This window comes from Salmo salar, chromosome ssa09, assembly GCF_905237065.1.
Source record: "Salmo salar chromosome ssa09, Ssal_v3.1, whole genome shotgun sequence".
NCBI classification, from domain to species: domain Eukaryota; kingdom Metazoa; phylum Chordata; class Actinopteri; order Salmoniformes; family Salmonidae; genus Salmo; species Salmo salar.
Window position 1 is genome coordinate 16,194,103 of NC_059450.1, and position 22,830 is coordinate 16,216,932.

The 22,830-nt window shown below is 43.5% G+C and overlaps 1 protein-coding gene across 4 annotated transcripts in view; it reads left to right on the forward strand.

Annotated features, from left to right (window-relative positions):
* The window catches only part of LOC106610794 (serine/threonine-protein kinase D3), a 64,607-nt gene that overhangs the window by 27,459 nt on the left and 14,318 nt on the right, over positions 1-22,830 (forward strand). For 2 of the 4 annotated variants that reach the window (XM_045723428.1, XM_014210381.2), the window contains 6 exons: positions 14,321-14,459; positions 18,844-18,975; positions 20,127-20,290; positions 21,199-21,391; positions 21,527-21,604; positions 21,705-21,885. In XM_045723428.1, coding sequence (XP_045579384.1) covers positions 14,321-14,459; positions 18,844-18,975; positions 20,127-20,290; positions 21,199-21,391; positions 21,527-21,604; positions 21,705-21,885 — 887 coding nt within the window. Of the gene's footprint in view, positions 1-14,320; positions 14,460-18,826; positions 18,976-20,126; positions 20,291-21,198; positions 21,392-21,526; positions 21,605-21,704; positions 21,886-22,830 lie in introns of those variants that run through there. The other 2 variants (XM_045723429.1, XM_014210382.2) reach the window with 2 other exon arrangements.

A 22,830-nucleotide genomic window follows, 5' to 3' on the forward strand; every position in this document is an offset into this window, starting at 1 on the left:
TCAGCTTGATCCTCTCTGTCGAAGACGCCTGTTCCTTCTTTTTTGATATTTTCAGTGGTATTGTTAACAAATACACCCCCATAAAGAAAATTCGAATTTAAAACAGGTTCAGCCCCTGGTTCGACCGTGATCTAAAGGCGCTCCTGAAACTTTACCCCCAAAAAACATCTGGGTCAAATGGTTTAGACCCCTTCGTCTTTAAGGTTGCTGCCCCTATCATCGCCAAGCATATCTCCAACCTTTTTAACCGGTCTCTCCTTTCTGGTGAGGTTTCCCATTGCTTGGAAGGCAGCCACGGTTCGTCCTTTATTTAAAGGGGAAGATCAAGCTGATCCTAACTGTTATAGGCCTATTTCTATTTTGCCCTGTTTATCAAGTGTTGGAAAAACTTGCCAATAATCAACTGACTAGCTTTCTTGATGTCTATAGTGTTCTCTCTGGTATGCAATCTGGTTTCCGCTCAGGTTATGGATGTGTCACTGCAACCTTAAAGGTCCTCAATGATGTCACCATTGCCCTTGATTCTAAGCAATGTTGTGCTGCTATTTTTATTGATTTGGCCAAAGCTTTTGATACGGTAGACCAATCCATTCTTGTGGGCCGGCTAGGGAGTATTGGTGTCTCTGAGGGGTCTTTGGCCTGGTTTGCTAACTACCTCTCTCAAAGAGTGTCTCAGCCACTGCCTGTCACCAAGGTAGTACCCCAAGGCTCAATCCTAGGCCCCACGTTCTTCTCAATTTACATCAACAACATAGCTCAGGCAGTAGGAAGCTCTCTCATCCATTTATATTCAGATGGTACAGTCTTATACTCACCTGGCCCCTCCCCGGACTTTGTGTTAAATGCTCGACAACAAAGCTTTCTTAGTGTCCAGAAAGCTTTCTATACCCTTAACCGTGTTCTGAACACCTCCAAAACAAAGGTCATGCGGTTTGGGAAGAAGAATGCCCATCTCTCCACAGGTTTGATTACTTCCTCTGAGGGTTTAAGAAGACCAGCATCCCGGTGTCACCTCTTCACTGTTGACATTGAGGCTGGTGTTTTGCGGGTACTATTTAATGAAGCTTCCAGTTGAGTGTCACAGGTGTCAAAAGGAGTAGACCAAGGTGCAGCGTGGAATATGTTAATCTTGTAGTTTAATGCAAAAAATGAACACTTTACAAATTAAACAAAAATGACAGCCGACAGTTCTGTCAGGTACTTACAACTAAACAGAAAGCAACTACCCACCAAACCCAAAGGAAAAACAGGCTGCCTAAGTATGGCTTCCAATCAGAGACAACGATAGACACCTGCCTCTGATTGGAAACCATACCCGGCCAAAACATAGAAAACAAAACATAGAATGCCCACCCACCTATCACACCCTGGCCTAGCTAAACAGAGAAAACACAGCTCTCCTAGGTCAGAGCGTGACAGTGAGTACTTGTGAGGCGTCTGTTTCTCAAACTAGACACTCTTATGTACTTGTCCTCTTGCTCAGTTGTGCACTGGGGCCTCCCACTCTTCTTTCTATTCTGGTTAGAGCCAGTTTGCGCTGTTCTGTGAAGGGAGTAGTACACAGCGTTGTACGAGATCTTTAGTTTCTTGGCAATTTCTCGCATGGAATAGACTTAATTTCACAGAACAAGAATAAACTGACGAGTTTCAGAAGAAAGTTATTTGTTTCTGGCAATTTTGAGCCTGTAATCGAACTCACAAATGCTGATGCTCCAGATACTCAACTAGTCTGAAGAAGGCCAGTTTTATTGCTTTTTTAATCAGAAGAATAGTTTTCATCTGTGCTAACATAATTGCAAAAGGGTTTTCTAATGATCAAGTAGCCTTTTAAAATGATAAACTTGGATTAGCTAACACAACGTGCCATTGGAACACAGAAGTGATGGTTGCTGATAATGGGCCTCTGTACGCCAATATAGATATTCCATGAAAAATCTGCCGTTTCCAGCTACAATAGTCATTTACAACATTAACAATGTCTACACTGTATTTCTGATCAATTTGATGTTATTTTAATTGACAAAAATGTGCTTTTCTTTCAAAAACAAGGACATTTCTACGTGACCCCAAACTTTTGAACGGTAATGTATTAGAATATTTTTTTAATCCCAACCCCCGTCCCTGCAGGAGGCCTTTTGCCTTTTGGTAGGCCGTCATTGTTAATAAAAATGTGTTCTTAACTGACTTGCCTTGTTAAATAAAGGTTAAATCTAAATTAAATAAAAAATAAAAAGTTGTGTGAATACTTTCTGAAGGCACTGTAGGTCCATTTAACGTAGTTTATACTGTATCTGTTTTTAGTCGTCATCAAAACTATGAAATAACACATGGAATCATGTAGTAACCAAAAAAGTGTTCAACAAATCAAAATATATTTGATATTCTTCAAAGTAGCAACCCTTTGCCTTGATGACAGCTTTGCTCACTCTTGGCATTCTCTCAACCAGCTTCATGAGTTAGTCACCTGGAATGCATTTCAATTAACAGGTGTGCCTTGTTAAAAGTTCATTTGTGGAATTTCTTAACCTTTTTAATGCGTTTGAGCCAATCAGTTGCGTTGTGACAAGTTAGGGGTGGTATACAGCCCTATTAGATAAAAGACAAAGTCCATATTATGGCAAGAACAGCTCAAATAAGCAAAGAGAAACAACAGTCCATCATTACTTTAAGACAGGAACATTTCAAGAACTTTGAAAGTTTCTTCAAGTGCAGTTGCAAAAACCATCAAGCCCTATGATGGCTCTCATGAGGACCGCCACAGGAAAGGAAGACCTAGAGTTACCTCTGCTGCAGAGGATAAGTTCATTAGAGTTACCAGCCCAAATAAATGCTTCACAGAGTCCAAGTAACAGACATATGTCAACATCAACTGCTCAGAGGAGACTGTGTGAATCAGGCCTTCATGGTCGAATTGCTGCAAAGAAACTACTACTAAAGGACAGCAATAAGAAGAAGAGACTTGCTTAGGCCAAGAAACAACAAGCAATGGACATTAGACTGGTGGAAATCTGTCCTTTGGTTTGATGAGTCCAAATTTGAGAGTTTTGCTTCCAACCGCTGGGTCTTTGTGAGACGCAGAGTACGTGAATGGATGATCTCGGCATGTGTGGTTCCCACCGTGAAGCATGGAGGAGGAGGTGTGATGGTTTGGGGGTGCTTTGCTGGTGACACTTTCAGTGATTTATTTAGAATTCAAGGCGCACTTAACCAGCATGGGGGGTACCACAGCATTCGGCAGCGATACGCCATCCCATCTGGTTTGCGCTTTGTGGGACTATCATTTGCTGTCATCACGGCAAAGGGTGGCTACTTTGAAGAATATCAATAATATTTTGATTTGTTTATCACTTTTTTGGTTACTATGTGATTCCATATGTGTTATTTCTTAGTTTTGATGTCTTAACTATTATTCTACAATGTAGAAAATAGTAAAAATAAAGAAAAACCCCTGAATGAGTAGGTGTGTCCAAACATTTGACTGCTACTGTATATATATTGGGGATTTTTTACAGTTTGGATTTAGGCGACCTGAAAAAAACACTTAGGCGGCCCGCCCAAGGATTTAAATGGCAGAAATATCCCTACACATACACATGACACACGCACATACATACCAGCATACAGCATGCAATACACGTCCCATTTCCTTGGCTGAATTTGAAAATAGTTTTGCTTTTAAAGGCATGAATAGAATGTGTTACTTTGTCATCAATGATCACAATACATGGGAACCAGCCAAGATACAGCATAGTTTTATCTGGTTTGTACTTTTACTGAATACTAGAAATGCTGTGTGTTATTCTTACTTTGAGCAGTCTTGGTGATTTATGACATCATAAATACTGAAATTCATTTGCATCTTAGATTCATTGTTATATTTAAATGTGTTGCAGTTAGGCAAGAAGTAAATCTCTTTTCTCGGAGACAAACTGCAACCTGAGACTAATGGTTTTGTTCATTCAAACCAGAACAGTTGTGCTCGATTTTCCATGTCTGTTCCTGGGCTATTTGTTTTTGGCACTCATTGAAATTTACCATATTTCACGTCTTCCCCATACATCCCTCCCTTCCCTCTCTTTCTGCCTTTAACGGGATTTAGCATATCAATGGCAGATTAGTCAGTTTATCAAAAGCTTACCACGTCAAAGCTCTTTTCCACTCTGCTTTCCAGTCTGCCGCGCGGACCTCACACACAGATTCGGCATACTGGTGTCTTTGGTGTGTGTGTGTGTGTGTGTGGTCGCGCTGCGTCTCTTTGTGCGGAGTGGGGCTGAATGGCTGTATGCTATTAGCGCCACAATGTGTGTTGATTACAAAGGCCATGCTTAGGTCCCATAGTGACTAACTCGAGCAGTGTGTCATTTCTTTAACCAGCCTGGATGCCACTCGGTTACATTAGTCATCTTTATTGCCTAACAACAACAAAGCAATGATAGAGCTTGCCAATGCAAGTGCCTCCCAGTGCAACCAATCACCAAGCGATTCCCCATTTTGGATCTACAATATTCAGTAACTTGCACAGCTTATTCTCTTCCCTCCTGTGTCCTCATGCCCCCATGGTCTTTCCTAACATAGGCTTCCTCATACCAAGAATGGAGATGTACAGCCCTTTCCCCAGTACTGAACTGTACCCCTCTGTAGCCCTGAGCTGCATGCGGCTGCTCCCGTGCTGGAATGGAAACCATGTGCAGTGGAAAGTGTTTTTTCCTCTCATTTAGTTTGGTGACATTTATGATTATGTTCAGTACAGTCATTGCCAACAGGAGGTGACTCCAGCTGACCAGGTCTTGGAGCAGTGCAGGAGGGGAAGTGGAGGGGGCTGGCCCCGGGCACCGGGTCTGGAGAGCAGGCATGTCAGACGTATGGAGGAAAACCTCACCCTGACATCTCACTCTGGACACAGGAAGAGCCATGCCGTCAATCACTTTAAAGTATGACAGGGTTTAGGAAGGGCCTTTTGTTTTGGAAACATAAAGCTGTGTAAAAGTATACTTTCTTGATGTTGTTTAGTCATATCTACATTATTATAAACTCCTGCAATCTTCCTCAATAAAATCCCAAAGTGCTGAATTCATCAAGTGTGAAGTGGGATCTTGTGGAAAGCAGGGCAGCTATCATAAGATCCCTATCCACTGAGCTCTCCTCGCTCTCACAGTCTCCTTTCAGCACCCTGTCTTCACAGCCATTGCCAACACACACAGAGCCTTTGCGGGTCGCTTCTCCTCCTCTGGAATCTTATCTCTTTTTTCCCATAACTCCCTGCTCTCCACTGGACCCCAGCTTATCTCAGCTACATTAAAGCCAGGAGCAGTAGCCCTGACACTGGGGTCATTGTTATGGTGTGTTTGAGCGCCCTCACTGTCCCTAACCTTTGCCTCCTCAGCCCTCCTTCCCACTAGTCTACAGTCCTAGTTCTGGCCATGGATGGATTAGCCTACTTGAGGTCGACCGATTAATCGGAATGGCCGATTAATTTGGGCCGATTTGAAGTTTTCATAACAATCGTTAATCATCATTTTTGGACACTGATCATGGCCGATTACATTGCACTCCACGAGGAGACTGCGTGGCAGGCTGACTACCTGTTATGCGAGTGCAGCAAGGAGCCAAGGCAAGGTGCTAGCTAGCATTAAACGTATCTTATAAAAAACAATTAATCTTCACATAATCACTAGTTAACTACACATGGTTGATGATATTACTAGTTTATCTAGCTTGTCCTGCGTTGCATATAATCGATGAGATGCCTGTTAATTTATCATTGAATCACAGCCTACTTCGTCAAACGGGTGATTTAACAAGCGCATTCGCGAAAAAAGCACTGTCGTTGCACCAATGTGTACCTAACCATAAACATCAATGCCTTTCTTAAAATCAATACACAAGTATATATTTTTAAACCTGCATATTTAGTTAATATTGCCTGCTAACATGAATTTTTTTTAACTTGGGAAATTGTGTCACTTCTCTTGCGTTCATTGCACGCAGAGTCAGGGTATATGCAACAGTTTGGGCCGCCTGGCTCGTTGCGAACTAATTTGCCAGAATTGTACGTAATTATGACATAACATTGATGGTTGTGCAATGTAACAGCAATATTTAGACTTATGGATGCCACCCGTTAGATAAAATATGGAACGGTTCCGTATTTGACTGAAAGAATAAACGTTTTGTTTGCGAAATGATAGTTTCCGGATTTGACCATATTAATGACCTAAGGCTCGTATTTCTGTGTGTTATTATATTATAATTAAGTCTATGATTTGATAGAGCAGTCTGACTGAGCGGTGGTAGGCAGCAGCAGGCTCGTAAGCGTTCATTCAAACAGCACTTTCCTGCATTTGCCTGCAGCTCTTCGCAATGCTTCAAGCATTGCGCTGTTTATGACTTCAAGCCTATCAACTCCCGAGATTAGCCTGGCAATACTAAAGTACCTATTAGAACATCCAATAGTCAAAGGTATATGAAATACAAATGGTATAGAGAGAAATAGTCCTATAATAACTACAACCTAAAACTTCTTACCTGGGAATATTGAAGACTCATGTTAAAAGGAACCACCAGCTTTCATATGTTCTCATGTTCTGAGCAAGGAACTTAAACGTTAGCTTTTTTACATGGCACATATTGCACTTTTACTTTCTTCTCCAACACTTTGTTTTTGCATTATTTAAACCAAATTGAACATGTTTCATTATTTATTTGAGACTAAATTGATTTTATTGATCTATTATATTAAGTTAAAATAAAAGTATTCATTGTTCATTCAGTATTGTTGTAATTGTCATTATTACAAATATATATACAAAAATCGCTATCGGCTTTTTTGGGTCCTCCAATAATCGGTATCGGTAGCAGCATTCAAAAATCATAATCGGTCGACCTCTATAGTCTACACAGACCAAACGCATAGCGACACTTCAGTCTATGGACCTTCATCAGATTGAATCAGGCCTACAGGAGGAGATGCAGACTGGTCTGCTGTGTATAAAGGCTTTAGACTAGAAGCTACGGCTAGCCTCTCAGATTAGAGCCAGGGCCCAGGCCAGCTGGGAGCACTGGGGATGATGATGCAGTTATGTAAGGCAACAGCTAACAGACAGATCCTTTCATGTTCCATACACATTGTGGTTAAAGGAGGCCTTTTAAACACAGGAGTTTATCAGTGTTTACGTGATTTCATGGCCTTCAGCCGGGCTCTGCTCTGCTGCTCTAGGGACTTAACTGGAAGTGGACGGGGAGAGAGGATGACTAAACCCATTGAATGAGCTGTTTAAGGGTGCATGTATAAAGATTTTATTTAAGGGTTAATCCAGTAGAGGAATTATGGTTTATAGTAATTTAAAAGCAGTTTGCATAGTTTGTCAGTGTAGTCCCTACCCCTGTCCTCTTTCCATGCAGCCATGGCTCCAGCATTTTAGGAGCTCCAGGTGTTCCCCTCTGCCGTACCGTGTGCCTTCCCTGGTGTCCATGGGCCTCGTTGTGTTACGCCTCACATTGTTCCGTGGGCATTGTGTGTGACCCTGATAGGGAAGCAGCTGTGTTAGGTGGCCCTGCTAGAGCAGCCATCTTGGCAGCGAGACACAGCCCTGCACGGGCCCTCCACCAGGGGCCCGCTTTGATGAGCGCCACACAGGATGGCCTCCTACATCCATCCAGGACCTTCACTGGCTGTCTTCCTCCCTGACAGCCCCTATCAACCCCTTCCATCTGATGATGAAGGCTGGCTGGCTGGCAGAGCGGTTGGGGAAACACACTTCATCATTACATGAAGGGAGAGATGAGAGAGAGAGAAGAAAGGCATTGCTGCCCTTCACAGAAACTGGGCATCGTTTTCCTGCCAGGCTGAGGGCACGACCTCCCCTTTGAGGTAAGAAAGTGAGTGAGAGATCCATGGTTACAGTGTCATACAGCATAGGCAGGCTTAGCACGAGACAGGTTACTTTTTCAGGATACAGAACTGCATGTACAGAACTGCAGAACTAAATGTCAAATCAAATTTGATTTGTCACATACACATGGTTAGCAGATGTTAATGCGAGTGTAGCGAAATGCTTGTGCTTCTACTTCCAACCATGCAGTAATATCCAACGAGTAATCTAACCTAACAATTTCACAACAATTACCTTATACATACAAGTGTAAAGGAATTAATAAGAATATGTACATAAAAAAATATATGAATGAGTGATGGTATAGAACGGCATAGGCAAGATGCAGTGGATGGTATAGAGTACTGTATATACATACGAGATGAGTAATGTAGGATATGTAAACATATAAAAGTGGCATTGTGGTATGTTGGCAGCAGTCACTCAATGTTAGTGATGGCTGTTTAACAGTCTGATGGCCTTGAGATAGAAGCTGTTTTTCAGTCTCTCGGCCCCTGCTTTGATGCACCTGTACTGACCTCGCCTTCTGGATGATAGCGGGGTGAACAGGCAGTGGCTCGGGTGGTTGTTGTCCTTGATGATCTTTTTAGCCTTCCTGTGACATCGGGTGGTGTAGGTGTCCTGGAGGGCAGGTAGTTTGCCCCCGGTGATGCGTTGTGCAGACCTCACTACAGCCCGACAGGATGCTCTCAATTGTGCATCTGTAAAAGTTTGTGAGTGTTTTTGGTGACAAGCCAAATTTCTTCAGCCTCCTGAGGTTCCTGTGGTTGGACCATTTCAGTTTGTCCGTGATGTGTACGCCGAGGAACTTCAAACTTTCTACCCTCTCCGCTACTGTCCCATCGATGTGGATAGGGGGGGTGCTCCCTCTGCTGTTTCCTGAAGTCCACGATCATCTCCTTTGTTGACGTTGAGTATGAGGTTATTTTCCTGACACCACACTCCGAGGGCCCTCACCTCCTCCCTGTAGGCTGTCTCGTCGTTGTTGGTAATCAAGCCTACCACTGTAGTGTTGTCTGCAAACTTGATGATTGAGTTGGAGGCGTGCATGGCCACGCAGTCGTGAGTGAACAGGGAGTACAGGAGAGGGCTGAGAACGCACCCTTGTGGGGCCCCAGTGTTGAGGATCAGCGGGGTGGAGATGTTGTTACCTACCCTCACCACCTGGGGGGCGGCCCGTCAGGAAGTCCAGGACCCAGTTGCACAGGGTGGGGTCGAGACCCAGGGTCTCGAGTTTGGAGGGTGCTATGGTGTTAAATGCTGAGCTGTAGTCGATGAACAGCATTCTCACATAGGTATTCCTCTTGTCCAGATGGGTTAGGGCAGTGTGCAGTGTGATTGCGATTGCGTCGTCTGTGGACCTATTGGGGCAGTAAGCAAATTGGAGTGGGTCTAGGGTGTCAGGTAGGGTGGAGGTGATATGGTCCTTGACTAGTCTCTCAAAGCATTTCATGATGACGGAAGTGAGTGCTACGGGGCGGTAGTCATTTAGCTCAGTTATCTTAGCTTTCTTGGGAACAGGAACAATGGTGGCCCTCTTGAAGCATGTGGGGGCAGCAGACTGGGATAAGGATTGATTGAATATGTCCGTAAACACACCAGCCAGCTGCTCTGCGCATGCTCTGAGGACGCGGCTGGGATGCCGTCTGGGCCTGCAGCATTGCGAGGGTTGACACGTTTAAATGTTTTGCTCACGTCGGCTGCAGTGAAGGAAAGCCCGCAGGTTTTGGTAGTGGGCCGTGTCAGTGGCACTGTATTGTCCTCAAAGCGAGCAAAGAAGTTGTTCAGTCTGTCTAGGAGCAAGACATCCTGGTCTGCGACGGGGCTGGTTTTCCTTTTATAGTCCGTGATTGACTGTAGACCCTGCCACATACCTCTCGTGTCTGAGCCGTTGAATTGCGACTCTACTTTGTCTCTATTCTGACGCTTAGCTTGTTTGATTGCCTTGCGGAGGGAATAGCTACACTGTTTGTGTAGCTATTGTGTTTCCGGTCACCTTGCCCTGATTAAAAGCAGTGGTTCGCGCTTTCAGTTTTGCACGAATGCTGCCATCAATCCACGGTTGTCCTACTTTGATACATGAAACCACAATGGATTTTGCATTTATGTGTATGAACAGAAAATGTACTGTAGGCAGATGTGTGTGTGAGCCTGTGTGGGTGTGCACAAGCCAGTGATTTAGTGAGTGTGTGTGCATGTATGTGTGCATAACCTGTGTGTGTTTAACGTCTGTCTTGACATGAGCAGTGGAAGCTGTGTGGAAGCTGTGGGTCTGGGAGCAGGAAGTGGCTTAATATTGACTTCGCTCACTTCCTGCCCATGTTGCAGGAGGCTGCTGCTCCTCTGTCACTCCTCTCAGGATGTTTTCCGCTTTTCCTCCTCCCTCCTCTCCTCTGTTTCACTCACTATAAGTATGCTGGCCTAGGCCCTTACCTCATCCGAGAGTCCATGACCCTCCCCAGCCCGGCACTGACTGACTGCCTGGCTGCCTGGAGGTTACATCACAGCTACTGGATAATACCGGTGAAGTGAGCGCACCTCAGACTGCCTGCTGAGGACCAAGGCTACTCACTCACTCAGTGTCAACGAGTAGGACAGTTCTGTCTTTTCTAGGGCAATTTCACAGCAACAGAATGACGCTGAAAAGTATACCAAACAAATACCATTGATTGCAAAGTTAAACAAGCCGCACACCTCTATGCACAAGGACTACTTTTGACAATTTCCACTGACAATTGTACAGAAACATATTTACTCAAAGAACAGTGCAGATGTAAAGTTTAGAAACAGAATGACGGTAAAATCTCCCTTTTTGTGACCATATCTGCTCCGAATAAAGATTCATAGATGTCTGCAGAAACAATGGGCTGTCAGCTATGATATGGCACCTCGAGTTTGAAAAATATGTATTTTGGTTATTGAACTACAGTAAGTGAAGTGGATTAACATCCGGGAACAAAATGATGGTAACAGACTGACATTATGGGTCGCTGATCTGTACTACAGTCGTGGCCAAAAGTTTTGAGAATGCACTAATATTCATTTTCACAAAGTCTGCTGCTTCAGTGTCTTTAGATATTTTTGTCAGATGTTACTATGGAATACTGAAGTATAATTACAAGCATTTCATAAGTGTCAAAGGCTTTTATTGACAAGTACATGAAGTTGATGTAGAGTCAATATTTGCAGTGTTGACCCTTCTTTTTCAAGACCTCTGCAATCCGCCCTGGCCTGCTGTCAATTAACTTCTGGGCCACATCCTGACTTTTTTCTGACTGATGGCAGCCCATTCTGCATAATCAATGCTTGGAGTTTGTCAGAATTTGTGGGTTTTTGTTTGTCCACCCGCCTCTTGAGGATTGACCACAAGTTCTCAATGGGATTAAGGTCTGGGGAGTTTCCTGGCCATGGACCCAAAATATCGATGTTTTGTTCCCCGAGCCACTTAGTTACCACTTTTGCCTTATGGCAAGGTGCTCCATCATGCTGGAAAAGGCATTGTTCGTCACCAAACTTTTCCTGGATGGTTGGGAGAAGTTGCTCTCGGAGGATGTGTTGGTACCATTCTTTATTCATGGCTATGTTCTTAGGCAAAATTGTAAGTGAGCCCACTCCCTTGGCTGAGAAGCAACCCCACACATGAATGGTCTCAGGATGCTTTACTATTGGCATGACACAGGACTGATGGTAGCTCTCACCTTGTCTACTCCGGACAAGCTTTTTTCTGGATGCCCCAAACAATCGGAAAGGGGATTCATCAGAGAAAATGACTTTACCCCAGTCCTCAGCAGTACAATCCCTGTACCTTTTGCAGAATATCAGTCTGTCCCTGATGTTTTTCCTGGAGAGAAGTGGCTTCTTTGCTGCCCTTCTTGACACCAGGCCATCCTCCAAAAGTCTTCGCCTCACTGTGCGTGCAGATGCTCTCACACCTGCCTGCTGCCATTCCTGAGCAAGCTCTGTACTGGTGGTGCCCCGATCCCGCAGCTGAATCAACTTTAGGAGACGGTGCTGGCGCTTGCTGGACTTTACTGGGCGCCCTGAAGCCTTCTTCACAACAATTTAACCGCTCTCCTTGAAGTTCTTGATGATCCGATAAATGGTTGATTTAGGTGCACTCTTACTGGCAGCAATATCCTTGCCTGTGAAGCCCTTTTTGTGCAAAGCAATGATGACGGCACGTGTTTCCTAGCAGGCAACCATGGTTGACAGAGGAAGAACAATGATTCCAACCACCACCCTCCTTTTGAAGCTTCCAGTCTGTTATTCGAACTCAATCAGCATGACAGAGTGATCTTCAACCTTGTCCTTGTCAACACTCACACCTGTGGTAACGAGAGAATCACTGACATGATGTCAGCTGGTCCTTTTGTGGCAGGGCTGAAATGCAGTGGAAATGTTTTTTTGGGATCCAGTTAATTTGCATGGCAAAGAGGGACTTTGCAATTAATTGCAATTCATCTGATCACTCTTCATAACATTCTGGAGTATATGCAAATTGCCATCATACAAACTGAGGCAGCAGACTTGCCACGACTGTATACAGAAATGCATAATTATGAATGTCATTCTCTTCATGGTGATGTATCCTGAATAGGTACACAAAGGTAGAAATATGTAATATCCTCCTTTGCATGTTTAGGTATTATTCTACACAATGGCTATTATTCTAATGAGCTCCGCCCCTTAACAAGACCAAATTTGGTTGGTCCGAACTGGGCCAAATCTGTACCCATCATGGACATCTATGTTTCACAAGTTTGGACTTCAGTACAGTACAGTAGACCACAGCAGAGGAGAGTAGATTAGAGTTCAGTACTGTAAAGTATAGTACAGTACTGTGCTGAATTGTACTGACATACTCTACTTTTATTTTCTTTATGGTACTGTACTGTGCTGTCTAAACTTGTGAAAGAGACGTTGTCACGTCCTGACCAGTAAAGGGGCTATTTGTTATTGTAGTTTGGTCAGGACGTGGCAGGGGGGTGTTTGTTTTATGTGGTTCGGGGTTTGTTGATATAATTGTTTATGTAGAGGGGTGTTTGTTTAGAGTATTCCGGGGTTTTGGTCTATGTTCTATGTTAGTGTATTTCTATGTTCAGTCTAGTCTATCTATTTCTATGTTTAATTTATTGGGATTGGGCCTTCAATTGGAGGCAGCTGTTCCTCGTTGCCTCTGATTGAAGGTCCTATGTATAGGGGTGTGTTTGTTATGGGAATTGTGGGAGGTTGTTTTTTCATAGCTGTGTGTAACCTGCATTACTGTTTGTCGTCCGTTCGTTTTTTCTTGTTTTGTTTAGTAAGTGTTCTAATAAAGTTATAATGAGCACTCAACCCGCTGCGCCTTGGTCCACTTCCTACGACGACCGTTACAGACGTCTATGATTGGTTTAGATATAGACTGTTAGATTTTAAACTTGTGAAACAGACGTCTATGATTGGTTTAGATAAAGACTCTTAGTTTTTAAACTTGTGAAACAGACAATTAGCGATAGTCAGTTACTATTCCACACCACCAACTAGAAAAGTTATTACAGTGTTATTACAATGGCTATGTCAGTATGATTTTGATAACTTTTTCATTATCAATGGCATGCCCCTAATGGGCACATTTTGAGCTCAATAGAGCAAAATGAATGGCATTCTGCCTACATTAATTGCTGTATGGAAAACAGTGGCATGCTGTATTGAATGGCCATTTGAGTGGTATTTCCTTCTGCTGTTTTCAGTGCAGTCCACTGTTGCAGTGTTTCAGGGGAATAAAGGTGTTTGAATGTGAGCTCTTTTCCGGAGCCAGTGGATTTTCTTCCATCCTCCACGTTGACTGCTGACGTGAGCCACAGGAAGTAGTTAACGGGAGCAGGAGGTGTGTGTGTGTGTGTGTGTGACTCGTGGTGGCTAGGGTGAATTAAACAGCTGTGTTTCAGTCTCTCTCGCTCTCGCTCTCGCTCTCGCTCTCGCTCTCTCTCTCTCTGCGGTGATATTCAGTCTGATGTTCATTCCACACACAACCACTGTATCTTCGCCCCCGTTCTGTTCCTACACCACTGGCCTGCTGGTTCTGGCTATGATGACTGAATGAAGGCAGCCATTACTCCATGAATCAGAGAAGGAGCTCTATACAATATAAACTCAAACTCATTAGATGGGGGCCCACCACTAATTAGTAGCGCTTGTCCAGGAAATATGACAAACCGCACTGAACATAATCATAAATGTCACCAAACCAAATGAGTGGAAAAAAAGAAGAGCAAACAACCGTTGAATGAATATGATGACAGGGCCTTGATCAGCTGATGCCAATTTCAAAAAGTGTATATGAGGTATTGTGTGTAAACTGTTGGTCGAGTTGTAAATTAGGAGTGTTCCCACCCAATGTCTTCTGCACATAGTGGATACTCACAACTATTCTTCTTCTTCCTCCCCAGTTCCCAGAGTGTGGCTTCTTTGGCATGTATGACAAAATCCTGCTCTTCCGCCATGACTTGAACTCTGAGAACATCCTCCAGAGGCTGACGACAGCAGAGGATATCCACGAGGGAGATCTGATAGAGGTGGTGCTCTCTGGTGAGTAGTACTGATCTGAGTTCAGCTCTAATGGTTTTTATTAACCTTTTCACTTGTTCTGTAGGCTATCTGTACTAATTCAGTAAGGCTCCTCTAAACAGATCTGTGTGCCGTACAGGACTGTTTCACTCCTATCTAAAGCGCACCTCCAGAGACACAGGTGGCTAGTTTCCCCTTGTCACAGGCGTCGTAGTGAACAGACCAAGGCGCAGCGTGTTGAGTGCTCATCTTTTATTTTGAATGAAAGCACTTCCCAAAGAAAACCAAATGACAGCCAAACAGTTCTGTCAGGTATCCTAACATACTAAACAGAAAACAACCACCCACAAAACCCAAAGGAAAGCAGGCTGCCTAAGTACGAAAGACACCTGCCTCTGATTGGAAACCATACTCGGCCACACATGGAAAATGAAACATAGAAACAGAAAACTAGAACAAATTCCCCCTAGAAACAAACCAACCCCAAAACACACAAAACAACCCCCCTGCCACGCCCTGACCATTCTACTATGGCAAAATGACCCTTTTCACTGGTCAGGACGTGACACCCCTCTCTTTTCCTGTCACACATGATTTCAGTTTCCTGCTGACTATTAAGTGTAACAAACACTGTCTTGTAAAATAATTCTGTTCCATCCGTCTCTATTGGGAAGCACCTGGACTGGACATCCCTCTCTCCCTGGTGTAGAACTAGAAGCATTGTCTGCATGGATCCAGACATAATATAACTCTGGTCCCGGATCGATCTGATCTGCTGGTGTATATCAGTGAGCCCCAGGCGAGTGTATCCATGAGACCACTGGTTTCCTCTGTCTCCTTCCCTCTGGGTTCAGACGGTTGACAGGTGTCAGCCTCAGTGCCGCACCTGGATGACTGTGTGAGGTCAGAGTAATTCCACATCCGCAAGCTCTACACCGACACTGCTACTTTGTCTTAACCTTGTAGTTGGCCTACATCTGCTGAGGAGATCAACGTGTGTCAAACTGGTGCAATACAATCTCAGAAATGTGTTGCTGTTCTAGTCTGGCAGACTGAAAACAGGAGTTTTCTAATTATACTATTTATCCTTCCCTTAGTGGCTTCTCGTTTAAATTAATACTTTAAAACACACCATTCATTTCGGTGAATTCTTTGAGACCTGTTGTTCAGTTATGTGACTGAGAGAGACAAACAGCTCAGTGGTTTGCTCTAAAACCTTCCTCACTGTTTGAGGCCAGAGCTGATTTCTCTTGGCGCTGGACTCAAAGGGCCTGGCTTGTTTTCTCTGCAGTAAGTGATTGTAGTGGACCAACTGAGTATAAACATACTGGGATGTGCAGGGCGGCTCTGAAAAGAGTGGACAGGTCATCCCTAACCAGGGGGTTGGACATGGAGAGAGGGCTGTTTGCTCTAAGAATCCCACTCACTGTTTGTTTCCCACTCAGTTTCCCTCCTATTTTACAGGATATGACATACAAAATGGATGTTTACGCATGTGAAAATGATATTTATTTTATAGATCTTTTAGTCTGTGAAGAATGCTACAAACAATAACCTTTAAATCTTATGTCTGATGGACACTTGTGAAGCCTGATTAGTCAAAAATGAAAACAAACAGACGTCACATTGATTTCAGGCCTGCTGCTTGTGAAAAACTCTTTATTGGCTCAATCTTCTGAGGGGATTGATGCAAAATATCTCAAACTCCATTTTATAAAGTTGAGGCCGTTAATTTTCCTTGATGTGTTTGAAAAGCCCATGAATACCTTCTTTCATGTGTTTGTGCCAGGGAGCTATGAACAGTGTGATGGCATGTGCTTTTTTAAAGTTCTTTCTCCGCTTTGAAGTTTAACCCAAAATCTGGTTCTCTAAAGACATTTTTTGTTTCAGATGTCTCATGCCTTAGCTCAGGGGTTCTCAAAGTGTGGTGTGCAGGGGGTCCGCTGCCAGATAAATAAAAATATCAAATTTTTCCCAAAATTGTTTTTAGGAATGTTACTGACAACAACAGATTAGACACATTTTGGCCAAGGGATCCATGGAATAAGTTTAGAGGGTGTAATGTAATACAGTGTAATATTATTCATCTACAATGTATGTTCTTAACCCTGGGCAACATGGATATTGGATATAACAGGGATATTGGTATCCACAGTTCTTGTATTCCCCCAATTAGTATTAGTTTTCTCTCTGCCTCATGTATAACTTTTTTTAAATTAATTGCAGGACATTAGCTTTAAAACTGCAACATCAACAACAACAAAAATCTCTGCCACATGACAAAGTCTGTAGAATTGCAGGAAATTAGCTTGAAAACTGTTAAATGTTCTCTCTGATGCAGAGAGGCTGGCCTTTAAAATGTTCCTTCCCAGGGCCCAAAACTTGGTTCGTCCGGCCATTCACTGCCAAAGTCAGATTAAAACTCATTGTATGCTATTTTTATCTCACTCGAGTTGTGTTCTGATTATGAGGGGGTTTCTGATGAATTTGCTACCACAAAAGGGGTCCCCGGATTGAAAAAGTTTGAGAACCCCTGACTTAGCTTGTTTACTGTTGCTAAACCATAGAGAAAGTCACTTTCAAAGAAACAAATTCTCCCTGACATAAACTGTTTAATCAATAAGACAACCATGTTCAAGTTATCAGCAACCACATTTCAGCTTATTTTTTGGTGGAAATATCTATACACTTCAGTGGTGGTCAGTGCCGTTTATGATGAGGGAGGACAATTTTTTTATCATGAGCATGGCCTTATTTCTATTACAAAATGTTGGATGACTGTCATCCATATTCCATTCACCCAGTTCAATGTAACATTGATAGGTTTAGGCTACTACATGATACTCTAATTTTCCCTTTACCCATCATGAGATTGCTACAACCTAGCCTATGAGTGAAAGTTTACAAAGTAGGTCGAGAGAAAGATTTGTGACACATGGACAGGCAGTGACACATTCAATACCGCCGGCCTTGCACACTCTTGTCTGCTTCTAGCTTATCTAGGGTGTAATCATTAGTCCAACAGTTGCAAACAAGAGTTTCTATTGGACAAATTCAAGTATTTTTTTATCCCAGTTTCATTTGCTTCCGTTTAAGAAACATTTTTCAACAGAATCGGCAGAATGAATACACCCCTGATCACGCATAAACACAGTTCACTTTCATAGTAGCCACTTTGTATTCCTTCTCGCCTCAATGCACACTACTCCGCTCACCTTTTCCCTTCGTTTGTGGACTTCAATGAACAACACATCAGCTGTATGTGACCAGGCTAAAAAACCTTTCCAAGCCAAATCATATCATAACCGCTACACACAGCCTACATCATTGTCACCATATTAGCTAAAGTAACGTCCTAGTCAACATAGATAATAGAACTATAATATAATAATAGATAATACTATAATAATAGAACATCTTCATATTATTAGAGAACTGAACCTGAAAAAAACAGCCATAAACCCACTGAAACACAAAACCCCACACAAATAGTTAGTGACCTCACACAGGGTTTTCCACCTAAATTCTGGTATAAAAGATAATGATTCCCCTGTTGGTCAGTGGTAACACCACAACAGCATAAATTATTGCAAAAGAACTGTGAGAAAGAGACTTCTCTGTATAGATTATCTTGATTTGGACCTGCTCTGCTACTTCTCACTGCCAGGTCTGGTCCTTAGGGGATGCAATTGCACAGGTTTGGTAGCAAATAGCTATCTCTTATTCACATCTTGGATGAGTCACTCCTGTGAACTAACTGTCCCATCCAAGAATGACCTCATGAAGTCCCCCTAACACAAACCACAACAGCTATAAACTCAACCATACTATGAACTCATTATCTCAATAACCCATTATCATTATGTGATCCTGTTCTGTTGAATGTCCTGTTCTGTTGAATGTGTCTGGTCTTTAGTGTGCTCTGTAATGCCAGATCACTCTGAAACAGATAATGGAGTAGACAACATTGTAGCTTGCTGTTAATTTCTGCTGTACTGACCCCTACTGTAAGGAGGCTGTTGTAGCACTGTGTTGTTAATGGGATGTTATAGCACTGGCCCTAGTGAGAAAAACCATGACCTCGGAACAGAGCATATTTCCCTCCGGCATCTCCTGCTGTTCCTGACTGCCTCCCATATGAGCTTATAGGGTACTTCCCAGATCAGACTGTCAGATATGGATGCGTTGATTCCACGGTGTGAACAGTTTGTTCCCTGGATCTGTTCTAGCTAGTTCTATAAGCATCACATTCCTTTGCATTACAGTGTACACTAAACATATTCACTTAATTCCTTTTCTTCTTCTTTTTGTCTTTTTCATTCTTTGGTTTCTGTGTTTGAAGTTTATTTCCTTTCCTTTAGTTTTGTTTGCCATGTTTTTGTTTTAAGTTGTCTCTGGATTGCAGCTTTAGCCACAGTAGGGGACTTCCAGATCCGGCCCCATGCTCTATATGTCCACTCCTACAAAGCGCCCACCTTCTGTGACTACTGTGGGGAGATGCTATGGGGCCTCATCCGCCAGGGGCTGAAATGTGAAGGTAAGCACACACACACACACACACACACACACACACACACACACACACACACACACACACACACACACACACACACACACACACACACACACACACAGGAGACTGCTGAGGGGAGGACGGGTTATAATAATGGCTGGAATGGAGTGAATGGAATGGAAACCATGTGTTTGATGTCTTTGATACCGTTCCATTGATTCCGTTCCGTCCATTACTATGAGCTCATCCTCCCTAATTAAGGTGCCACCGGCCGCCTGTGGCACACACTCACACAAGCTCTCTTTCACATCAAAGCCGGGGCGCACTGTGAACCTAAGCCCAAGGTGTCAAATTTTCACCTGACTCATACACTCACGCACACACAAATCAAACAGGCCCTTCTCTTGGTCCAGTCTGAGGGGTACATTAAGGCTGGTAGGGCCGTGCAGCAGGAAGCCTCAGTGGAGTGTGTGACTTCCCCCCATTACTAAAGCCGGCCTTTGAAGAGCCGGCCTCTTTGAATGGAGCCCAGTGTACTGATGCCAAGCGTTGGACTCAGCCTTCAAAGGCTCTTTAGTGCTGCTGCTCTAACCTCTCAGATGGATCTAGCCTGCCCGTCAGTATAGCACAACCTTCCCCAGGGCCAGTCAGGACAGGAATGCAACAGACACTCAGATTGGAGGAAATAATTGGACTGTTATAGCTAGTTAAATTACATTGAAATGTGGAAATGTGGAATGTAGAATTGCATGTAGTTTATCAGTGGATCAGATCTATTTGATTCCCTGCTATTTTCATGCCACTAAAAAGCTTTTAAAGCTTTCTCCGTGGAAGAATGTGATCCATTGACTGCATGTAGAGCCCTCTTGTGGACATTTAAGAGAATGGCGGGAAGAATCAAATTGATGCTGCCCTACTGTACGAATGTACTGATTTTCCTTCTTGAGACTGATTATTCCAGGACGTGTCTTAAGGTGTCTCAATATGTCTTCCCAAATATCTCAAGACATTTATATGGCTGAGTATGAAGTGTTGCATTGCTGAGTTTATCAAGCCCCAATGCCGACATCCAAAGAAGCAGTCTGTTTGTGTTTGTTGCGTGTAGCATGTACTGTACAGAATGTGTGTTATTCTTCATGTGTAATTAGTGACCCCTGTGTCCTGTGTACTTCCAGGTTGTGGGCTGAACTACCACAAGCGCTGTGTCTTCAAGATCCCCAACAACTGCAGTGGGGTGAGGAAGAGACGTCTGTCCAACGTGTCCCCGCCGGGCCCCTCGCTCTCAGTCCCCCGGCCCCTCCCTGGTCCCACCGAACATGCTGTGGTCGTCCTGGAGGAGGTAAGACCTGCGCTTCCATTGGTGGAGAGAGATGTCCTGTGGTAAAGATACATTCTGTACAATGTAAAGAGCTTTGAGACCCAGTGAAAGGGGCTGTGTAAATGCATTTCCTTATAAAGTTACACCCTTGCACAGTTTATTGCTTACAAAGTGAAAATGGTGTACCTCAACGTCCCTTATGAATGTACTGTAGGGTTTTAATCTACAGTACAGTTACTAACCAGTTCTAACCAGTTCCTTTCTTATATGTTCAATGTGATTGTAATCTAACTGTTATTCTGATTGAGACACATTTGTCAGTTGGCAAAACATCAACTACTAGGTCATGTCTTGTTGTTTCTTATCAATTGTCTAAGTTCGTCTGCCAAATCTCTTGAAATATCTTATTGTGAAACACGACAGCAAATTTAATTTAATAAACTAGGATTATGAAACTTGTTTGTATGAGGCTAGCTGGATGGAGGCTAGCTGGATGGAATATTCTCAATGGTGACCAGTGCTTATGAAAGGTCAATGCAAATTCAGTTACGTAGACTAATGAAATGAAACACTTGTTAATTCTAGGTCATGTTTGTGTATTTTGTACTGTGTTGCTGTCTCTTTCATTGAACGGACCCGACATCCCTCCCCTCCTTCCCTCATTTGCTATGTCCTTCCTTCCTTTTTTCATCTCTCCCTCACTCCCCCTTCCCTTGGTTCACATACTTGTTCCATCTGCCCCTCCTTCCCTCTCTCCTTCCTTCCTTCCTTCCTTCCTTCCTTCCTTCCTTCCTTCCTTCCTTCCTTCCTTCCTTCCTTCCTTCCTTCCTTCCTTCCTTCCTTCCTTCCTTCCTTCCTTCCTTCCTTCCTTCCTTCCTTCCTTCCTTCCTTCCTTCCACCTCCTCCTCTCCTTCCCTCTTCCCCTGCAGCAGCGCTCCCACCAGGAGGCAGGGAAGAGGATCCTGTCGTGGAGTGGCCGGCCCATCTGGATGGAGAAGATGGTGCTGGGGCGAGTCAAGGTGCCTCACACCTTCGCCATCCACACCTACACCCGTCCAACCATCTGTCAGTACTGCAAACGGCTGCTCAAGGGCCTGTTCCGCCAGGGCATGCAGTGCAAAGGTAAGATCCTACCTTCCTTTGTCTCTGTTTCTCTGTATATCCCTCTGTCATTATCTGCCTTGACCGCTTTACCTTACTGTCGCTGGAGCTCCAAATTGTGCTATTAAATCAATGTTTTCTATACTTTCTTTTCAGATTGTAAATTCAATTGCCATAAGCGGTGTGCATCAAAGGTACCAAGAGACTGCTTGGGCGAGGTTTCCTTCGATGGAGGTAGTTTCTGTTTACCTGTTTGATTTCACATTGATATCATGCCCATGTCATGAGTCATACAGTAGCTGAGTAGCACATCTGTCGTTGTGTGTGTCCACAGAGCCTGCCAGCCCAGGGCCTGACTCTGACAGCACCATGGAGGTGGACAGTAGTGATGTGGAGAGCACCAGAGGACTACTGGATGACTCTGAGGAACCTTCAACCCCAGAACACAAGATGTTCTACATAGACTGTCCTTTCCTGGACCGCGAGAAGGACGAGGAGCCTATCAAGACCATCAGGTATTTACATTACTGGGACAACTGTACGTTGAGTAATAGTTGTGTACACAAAGACAGTTGAAGTGGGAAGTTTACATACACTTAGGTTGGAGTCATTAAAACACGTTTTTCAACCACTCCGCAAATTTCTTGTTTATAAACTATAGTTTTGGCAAGTCGGTTAGGATATCTACTTTGTGCATGACACAAGTAATTTTTCCAACAATTGTTTACAGACAGATTATTTCACTTATAATGCACTGTATCACAATTCCAGTGGGTCAGAAGTTTACATACACTAAGTTGACTGTGACTTTAAACAGCTTGGAAAAATCCAGAAAATGATGTAATGGCTTTAGAAGCTTCTGATAGGCTAATTGACAGGCGACAGGCGGCAGGTAGCCTAGCAGTTAGAGCGTTGGACTTGTAACCGAAAGGTTGCAACATCAAATCCCCGAGCTGACAAGGTAAAAATCTGTCGTTCTGCCCCTGAACAAGGCAATTAACCCACTGTTCCTAGGCCGTCATTGAAAATACGAATTTCTTCTTAACTGACTTGCCTAGTTAAATAAAGGTAAAATAAAAATATACACAAAATTTGTGTCAATTGGAGGTGTACCAGTGGATGCATTTCAAGGCCTACCTTCAAACTCAGTGCCTCTTTGCTTGACATCATGGGAAAATCAAAAGAAATCAGCGAAGACCTCAGAAAAAAGATTGTAGACCTCCACAAGTCTGGTTCATCCTTGGGAGCAATTTACAAACACCTGAAGGTACCACGTTCATCTGTATAAACAATAGTACGCAAGTATAAACACCATGGGACCAGGCAGCCGTCATACCGCTCAGGAAGGAGAAGCATTCTGTCTCCTAGAGATTAACGTACTTTGGTGCGAAAAATGCAAATCAATCCCAGAACAACAGCAAAGGACCTTGTGAAGATGCTGGAGGAAACAGGTACAAAAG